The 8,635-nt window shown below is 39.6% G+C and overlaps 1 protein-coding gene across 2 annotated transcripts; it reads right to left on the bottom strand.

Annotated features, from left to right (window-relative positions):
• Positions 1-1,236: 1,236 nt before the first annotated feature.
• On the bottom strand, positions 1,237-5,633 carry LOC146565499 (dicarboxylate carrier UCP2-like). Of its 2 annotated transcripts, XM_085288638.1 has the most exons (8): positions 3,759-5,633; positions 3,447-3,578; positions 3,031-3,169; positions 2,737-2,944; positions 2,462-2,659; positions 2,274-2,375; positions 2,001-2,181; positions 1,237-1,906 (listed from the first exon to the last, which is right to left on the bottom strand). In XM_085288638.1, the coding sequence occupies exons 3-8, from the start codon at positions 3,154-3,156 to the stop codon at positions 1,792-1,794; spliced, it is 930 nt and encodes a 309-aa protein (XP_085144764.1). In that variant the 5' UTR covers positions 3,157-3,169; positions 3,447-3,578; positions 3,759-5,633; the 3' UTR covers positions 1,237-1,791. The 2 variants fall into 2 exon arrangements, with proteins under 2 accessions (XP_085144764.1, XP_085144765.1); XM_085288639.1 differs by having other exon boundaries at positions 3,031-3,578.
• Positions 5,634-8,635: the final 3,002 nt, after the last annotated feature.

The following is an 8,635-nucleotide window of genomic DNA, read 5'->3' as shown; positions in this document are numbered from 1 at the left end:
GGGTGCATGTTGTCCTCCATATGTAGTGGTATGGTGGCGCTATCTTTCCATATCTGACTGACCCAGTTATGGGACTGCAGCAGCTGAACCAGGTGTTTGGATCACAGAGATTCATCATGAACTGTCATAAAAATATAAAATGTGAAGTGATTTTTTTTTTCACATTTATCCTAAAAGGTTTAAATGCTCATTTGTGCTATTGTTAGCTTAGATGATCTCAATAATAAGTGCAGTTTATTTTTCCTGATGATTATCCTGGGACAAATTATGGAAAAAAGAGGTGATGGATAACTGGTTACTATATAAACAGTATATTTATACTGTCGATTCCCAGTATATATATTTTATACATCAACCAGTTGTCCATCAATTATATAGTAACTTATCCATACCCCCATATCTGTACTATGTGTGAGATAATATGTCAGTGATCCAAGTGTTCTTCAGAGTGATGGCCTGTGCAAAGAAACTGCACAGATATCGTACCTGGTAAGATCTTTTTCAGAGACCTATGGAAATGATACAGCACTCTAAGAATTATGGAGTTGGAAATGTAATTCATAAATGAAAAAAAAAACATATTTTAGGTTTAAACTGGTGGTTCTGTGCCAAAAGAAATGCTGGGAGGTGTTTTATGACAGCCTGTTTCATGATTTGTTTGTTGTAACAATTCATTTTTATTTGTATCGCCCAGTAGCACATATCATGTTCAAAGGGCCTCACAGGCATAGAAATATATTAAGAAACAAGGTCACTTCCATGTTAAACAAATAAGCAACCCATCAGAAATACATACATGCAAAAAAATCCATGAGTGAAAAGAATTATATAGTAACATATGAACTCTGGGACGTAACAGAAGCAGAAGGCCAACATGATACTGATGAAGAAGACATGCATATGGTCCGTATTACCATGTGTAGGTACATCTCTGTAAATGTGGCTGAACTCCGGAGGCACATTTCAGGAGTATTATTATTAAGTGGAAGCACTAATAAATGCTCGATTTTAAAAAAGGAGGTATGTTTTTAAGAGATCAGCAGCATTTGCTTACCTAAAATTCTGAGGCTTTTCCAGAAGATTTTAGGAAATCCGCATTCCCAATTTCTCCCTGTGAGGAGTGTTGTATATCTAACAGGTTAGGAGTGGGAGTCGGGATGTGAAGTGACATTCAGAATAAAGTTACAAAGCAACACTGGCATTCAATAGCATACAAAAGGATGGGCGAAATTACAATTTTTCACTAATTAAAGTACTTTATTTCACAAAATACACATGACTCATCGACCAGCAACAAATCATACATACTTTTCACATCTAGTGGCAAATACATTAAACTACAACTACAAAAGGTAAACAGTGTAAACAATCCAGAAAGACATATTGTGGTCATTTTAAGGTATGTAATGTTGGACATAAACTGTCTTCTGCTTTCATGGAAAGCCTAAAGGAAGTAAAAACTAACTTTACAGCCTAACATTATTCACATGATTATTTCATTTAAACATAGAAGTTTACACCAGAAGGAGCTTCTTGTAATGGAATTTCTGACCATTAAAATGCATGAAGCCTCTGTAAGGTCTACCCTTTAAATTATTTTAAATATTGCAACAATGCCCCTGAAGTCTTCCTGCTCAAACTCTTTCTAATGTCAACTCTTGTGTTTTCATGCTCCTGTATTTTCAGGTCTCCAACCAAGAGTCGTCAGTAGTCACCCCTGCACTGTGGTGTGCGTTAGGCTGTTGTGTTTTGCGGTCCTGAGTTGAAAAAAACAAGTCTGACTAGTTGCGGTCAGAACGGAGACTCCCAGTACTGCTGTGTCCTGCTCATGCCTTTTTTAATTTGCTCATAGGTGACAAACATCACAATGTTCCAGGAGCCGAGTCGCAGGAAAGAAGGCATGAACCTAAAGAAGAGGAAAAAAAGACAAGTGAAGAATTATTCAAAAGGACTTTTGTAGCATCTCTGCTTGCCTCGTGGTCATGTTAGAGTGTGTTTACCCTTTATAGAAAGCCGTGGATCCTTCGTTTCTTAGCATTGTGAAGGCACAGTTGAGAGCGCTGCTGTACTGGCCGTGTCCTGAGTTCATAAAACGTGTTTTAACTACATCCACAGGAGAAGCCACAACTGTGGTGCAGAAGCCTGCGCTGAAGGCGGCCGTGAAGTGGCACGGCAGGTTGTCTGTGGGAGGACAGAAGTTTAGTCACAACTTTCACGTTAATTAGACAGACGTTTGAGGGATGTTTGTCTGTATCTTTCATTCATGGCCTCACCTGTCATTAGGTTGTACTTCAGGATGAGTTCTTTGATCATGTCGTAGGTCACCAGCTCTGCGCAGTTTACGATGGCGTTACGAGTGATGTTTGGCATGCATCCTGGAACACAAAAGAGGATCGTAACTGTCAGAACAGCCGAGGGCATTTTCATATAAAGATGAATGACTTGAATGTAAAGCAGGTACCTCTCCACAGGCCACGTACACCCTCATCTCGGGCAATCGTCTTGTAGGCATCTATTGTGCCGTTGTATCTCCTCTCGCCGTCAGCCAGTCGGACCTGGGCTTGAAAACGCACCTTTACCACATCTGTTGGCTGTGCAAAAGCCACAGCCATTGCCCCGGTAGTGCAGCCCGCCATGAGCCGAGTAACGATCCCTGCACCTGTGTGCCATACGTATGTTGGTCACGAAGAAACAGTGCAATAGAAGCAGACTTGTTGCTCGCTCACTGATACTCACTCTCGGTGCCTCGGGTGTAGAATTGCTTCATGGAGTCGTAAAGGCCGATACGGACAGAAGCGAAGCTCATCTGTCTCTGCAGGCCTGCCACCAGTCCATTGTACAGACTCCTGGCCCCCTCTGTGCGCACCATGGTGGTGATGGTGCCAAACACGCCCCGATACTTCAGTGCACCAACTCCTTCGGCTATCTGAGACTCTCCCTGAAGCTGCACGACATGATGCAAATAAAAGAGGATTTAATATGACATCTATCATAAGGTTAAAGGCATCGGGTTAACACTGTTTGTCTAACCTGCAGTCTGACTTTGGCGGTATCCAGTGGAAAGGTGACAAGGTCGGCAATGCAGGCTGCCGTGCCTGCTCCGAAGAACTTAACTGCCGCAGAGGGCATCACATCTTTGGGTTTCATGCCAACCATTGCTGCGCCTCAGCTGAGGACATGAATGGAAAGATATGCTCTTACGATCCAAAGACCTTTGGTTGTGTAACACAAAGCACCAAAGAACATCGCTGCCTGGACAACCAAATATGGGATATAAGCGTGTAAAGTAAAAATAGACTACATGCATAACTGCTGATATTTTCTTATATTACACGACTTTTGTTCGATCTGTTTAAAATGACTAACTGTGACAAACCTGGGTGTATTTAGTGCGCTGGATGTGCTGGAAATATTTTCATGCTGTTCATGCTGAAAGTCATACAAACCTGTGAGTAAGGATTATGACAAGTTTCAGGTTTTCTCAAGAAACAAGCTAGTCTTTCGAGGTGCTTCTGTTGTGGAAATGCCTCGGACCATAAACTCTCCTCGAAATGAGCCAGTGAGCATACCACCACTTGCTGCAAAAACAACCATATAGCACAACTCAGCAAATCATCATTCACTCAGTTTTAGCTGAAAGCGACCCACAGCTTGAAGCAAATATAACTGATATTTTCAATTAACTGCCAATAAAAATTTACAGAGTTAAAAAAAATCACAGCTATGTTGATATGCAAGGTTGTTGTTTGTTTTTTTACCTTAATAGTTTTCCAAGTAAATTATAATCCAATTAACAGGAAAAATGTATACAGTCCTCTTTGATAGTTAATCCTATACGTTTTCTCGTCTCCTGTGTGCCTACTGTTCCAGTATGGAAGAAGCCTCCCCAAATTTATAGGAAGCTTTTCCACGTAACTACATGCGCTGTAGCCAAACACGTTGTACACCTGTCATGAGAATATCATGTTTATCAGTCTGTGAGCCTGAGCCAGATATCTGAGCTCTTGTTGATCTCTTCCTGATGCCGTCATCATGGCAGCCTGGCATGAAATCTCTGAGTACACGTAAACATTCAGGTCTATCTGGAGTCCGTTTACACAGTAAAGAAGTTACTGCTGAAAGTTTCATGGATTTTTTTAAAAACATTGTTTCAGGTTTGGAATCCAGAGTTTGATATTTGTGTGAAATTTCAGCTTTTCTTCCCCAGATACCAGCTCACATTACTCTGCTGACATCACAGGGTATTTTTCTATTGGTTGGTTACATGCAGCCAATCAGACTGGAAGGCTTGTCTGGATTCATGAGATGTTTGCCTGGGATTTTTGTCTGGCTGGGTAATATTTCCACCGCATTATTTCTTACTGTTTGTGCCCAGGGAACAGAATTAGCTCTAGAAGTTTAGAAGCTTTAGGAATCCCCCACCTCTCCATCCCAGCAAGCCAATCCATACCATGGGTCAGTGTGGTTGGGTGCAGAGAGAATCTGAATGCAATCATTTGGGTTGATTTGTAACAGGGACACAAGCTGCTTCCAACAAGAGGAGCAGCTGCCAAATGGAAAGTGTCAGGGGGAGGAGGTGCACTCTTTGTAGGTGGGTGTTGGCTCTCTGTGAGTGCATGCCTCCTTACATATGAGTTTCCATTGCATTCTGGGTCACAGGTCGCCAAGTTTTAATCAAGTCAGAAAGCACAGCCTCATATTCCAAATATCAAAGGATTCACCTGCTGCAACATGTGTCAGGAAGTTGTTCTGTTCCCAAGACGACACTACTAAATTTTGTAACCATACTAGTACTGTGCAAAAGTCTTGAACCTCCCTCGTTTCTTTATATTTTGCTTCCAAGGAGCCAGATAAGATAAGATAACTCTTTAAGATAAGACCTGGTGCTACTGAGCCATAGTTCTCCAGGCTGCTTTTTTTGCTTATATTCATTCAAGTCTTTTAACCATTTTTAGAAGAATGTTTTTTATTTGTTAAGCCACTTAACACTGACCTGTTAATGAATTAGAAAACACACCCAGCTAAAGCAATTAACACCTAAGACAACTTAGCCAAGAGCCAGGATCTTGCATGATCTTGCATCATTAGGATCTTTGCTAAGCCTGTCACAAAAAAATTTCTTCTCATTTATTTTGTTGAATCCACAAAATATGCCAAAGATAACACAGTTTGACAGACAGAAAACTGTGTTTTAAAAAAAATAATAACTTGTCCCACGGTGTGAAGGTTGTCCTTAAATACAGAAACCAGAAAAGAACTGTATGATTTTTTTTTAAATGAAAAAACAGGGGACTTGACCCTTCATCATCCACCTGTTCTTCACTAAAACCTCATCAGAAATGGTCTCAGTGGGAGGATGGCTGACAAGAAATCATTCTCAAGGAAGGAAAACAGGTAGGCTGAGGTAATCCAAATTACACAAGAACTGGACTGAAAATCTGAATCTGAATTTGGAATTGTTTGGTTCACATCATTGTCAGTATGTGTAGGGAGGAGATCAAGAAGGACGTACAACAGTGAGTATCTACAGCCACTTGTAAAACTCGGTGGATGCTCTTTCATGGTTTGGGGCTTCATTTCAGGCAGTGGTGTTGGAAATCCTATCAAAATTGCTGAAATTATAAATGCAGAAAAGCCCGGCTGTGTTGAAAAATAAAAGTAGTCATACCAGATATTGACTTTCAACCTTATTAGAATTGTATAAATTCAGTCTTTGCCTTGTATTTCTTATATTTATACACTATATTTCCATAGCTCAAGACTTTTGCACATTATTGTAAACATCTTTCTTTCCCATAAACTGCTGCTTTATAGCAATATTACCCTGTACACATAAAACAGTGTCATAATTCATCTTCAGTGTGACAACTTACTCAGAAACTCTGAAGCAGTTTTGGTAAACAGGGTCAAAGTAAAGCCATACACCTGCATATTTTCCACTCCTCATATTTACAGCTATAAAGGTTCTATATTAAACAAGGCATTCGTAGGAGATTAGTAAAGTGAGAACATATTTACGTTTAGCAAACATATTCAGACTGGGTCCTGTGATGTCAAACGACATTACAGGACATTTGAGAGGTAATAATCCATTTATACTGTATTCCATGAAAAGGTTAAGGAGATGGTGGAGGTGGTTTCACCACCTGCTCTCTAAAAACAGTTTCCTGGGAACACTCTGTGAGAAACATTTAAGCACACGCTCGGGCCAGTAAACAAGTCAGTGGGCTGGCTTCAACCAGTCTGCAGTGACCTCCCCTTAAAAAGACACTGAGCCCCCAGACCTGATCACCCCTGTGCTCTGAATACTGTGAACTTTAAATCAGTACTCTATAAATAAGGTCATCACTTAAAGGTTAGTAGGGCACAGGTTTATGGCTCAGCATCTTTGCTTCATTCACAAAATCAACTCAGACTTGGATTGTCCTGGTTCTGCTTCACTGGATAATTAAATAGGAAAAGAATAAAGGGACACTAAAACTGCTTATTTTTAATATCTGTAGTTACCTCAAGTTTATAATGTTTTTCCAACTTCATCAACAGCTTTTATCATTTATGCTGACTTACAGTTTTTCACCGTACACAAAACAGATATTCCACTAAGACAGCAAAAGGCCCCGCATAGCAGAGATGACTCAGGGGTTTGCAGACTGTTCGGATTTTGCTTTGGCTTGCATTTTTCTTAAAACTTAGTGCTTATTCTGGCTCTCACTGGCTAGATGATATTTTCTAATACTAGGTTCGATCAGTGAGCAAAGATCAGATCACACATGTTGTTAAGGAGTTGATGGGTTAGAAAGCAAACACAGGGATTATAATGTAATATAAGCACTGTTGAGAAGATACGGAAGGAAGAGTTCATGTAAAGCACATGATGAAAAATGCTTGAATAGTCTGGAAAATTGCCTAATATTGTATTCCAGAGAGCTTTTTTTTTTAACAATATCACAAATTCAACTTAGTATTTAAAAGATATCTACTGGAAAGGCTCTTTATGCAGATACTCCTCAGTGTTTAGACCTTTGCCCTACTTCAAATGTGCGTCAGTGCTGACTGATTAGGATGATAATCAGCTGAGTCCTCCTAAAATTACACGTGACTCTTATGTTTGCTCACCAGCACCTGTTCCCGTCCTCTCGTCTACAACTGTGGAGAACTGGCTGTCATAACATGTTCATTTTATATATATCTATATATAGATATATATAGATATATATCTATATATAGATAGATATATAGATATATAGATATATATACACGACTGACCTAAAACACACACACACATATATATAAATATAGGAGTGTTGTTGTTTTTGTTTTTTTCTGAATTCTCGCTTTTTGTTGAATTTACTCTGCCTTCACGCATCTGCATTTGGGTCCAGATCACAACAAGCGCCTTGAGGCAACTGTTGTTGCGATTTAGCGCTATATAGATAAAACTGAATTGACCTGAACATTCGACCTACGTAAAGCAGCAGACTGTGACACAGCAGAGTTTTTCAAGTGCTGCTTTTAAATGCAGAGCTGTATACAAAGTTGTGCTTTCAGAACACGCTGAAAGTTTGGTTCTTGGAAGAAAGAATAGAGGATCATGTATACCATACTTATAGCTGTTGGTTCATTCATGTTTACAGTTCATTTTCCTTTAATGTTACTATAGCAAAGCTGTGAAAAGATTTGATGCTATGTCTGTGACACCACAGATGCAGTGGGTTGCTGGGCTTGATGACTAAAGTTAACCTCTGCTTAATGTAACAATACAGGCCCAGTGATGTTTATTAAGAGTGAATCGCTGCTTGCAACAAAAGTTTAATGCAAGTCAATGTTATTTGTAACAATCCAGTTAGAGAATCAGCAGCTGTAACTGTGTCGTTGAATTTGAGAAGGCAGCTAATTACATTACTCCTTTACATTACTGCTCACTAAGTAACTAAAGTGAAATAACAGTTCTACACTGTTTATTTATTATTTAAAATCACATATAAATAGGGTAAGAATATTAAGTTAGGATAACATAAAACAGCATGTTTAAGTTCTGTTAACATAATCCCATTGTTAATGAAAAACAGCTTTAGTATTATAAAATAAATAAATAAATAGGATTACCTGAATTTAGCTGACCAAAAATATGGGTGGAATAAAAATATCTACATTTTTTGCCCATTACTCCGTTTTCATCCATTTATCCAGTTAGGGATCACAACGGGGGGATTAAGGCTTTTCGCGCTGTCACAGGGCAAGAGAGGAAGATACAACCCGCACAAGTCCGTCCCAGGGCAGACAACAACTCAAACCTACAGCTAGTTAAAAATCACTTGTTTCTCAAACATGCGTATCTTTAAGTTGAGGCCGCGGTACGTTGAGGCCAGGTAATGCAGTCTGCAAAGGGGGCAGATGGACTTAAACCCACCTCCTTTTTTGCTTTAAACTGACAGCGCTAGCTATCACGCTACTATACGTTACTCGGTTTACACTTGATATTCATAATAATCAGTCTCAGTTTTTAGTGTAAAGAGTCTGACTTTCATTCACGGTACTCCGAACTGCTGAGAGCTATGAAGTGTAAGCCGCTTTTGAATTGCAGTTGAATTTGTAGCCAGTAGATGGCGACGATGCTGTGAAATACTCTGCGTCA

This window comes from Mchenga conophoros, linkage group LG10, assembly GCF_057382185.1.
Source record: "Mchenga conophoros isolate Kocher_MC1m ecotype Shallow Benthic linkage group LG10, M_conophoros_male_GT1.1, whole genome shotgun sequence".
Classification (NCBI taxonomy): Eukaryota; Metazoa; Chordata; class Actinopteri; order Cichliformes; family Cichlidae; genus Mchenga; species Mchenga conophoros.
The sequence above is the reverse complement of the archived record's forward strand: the minus strand, read 5'-3'. Positions and strand labels throughout refer to the sequence as shown.

What these genes read in the sequence shown, in the direction of transcription:
- LOC146565499 (XM_085288639.1), bottom strand. Translation starts at nt 3,156, where the DNA reads ATGGTTGGCATGAAACCCAAAGATGTGATGCCCTCTGCGGCAGTTAAG. An exon ending in TGTACGTGGCCTGTGGAGAG is followed by an intron (nt 2,376 to 2,461) that starts GTACCTGCTTTA and finishes TTTGTGTTCCAG; the next exon opens with GATGCATGCCAAACATCACT. An exon ending in GAAGTACAACCTAATGACAG is followed by an intron (nt 2,182 to 2,273) that starts GTGAGGCCATGA and finishes GTCCTCCCACAG; the next exon opens with ACAACCTGCCGTGCCACTTC.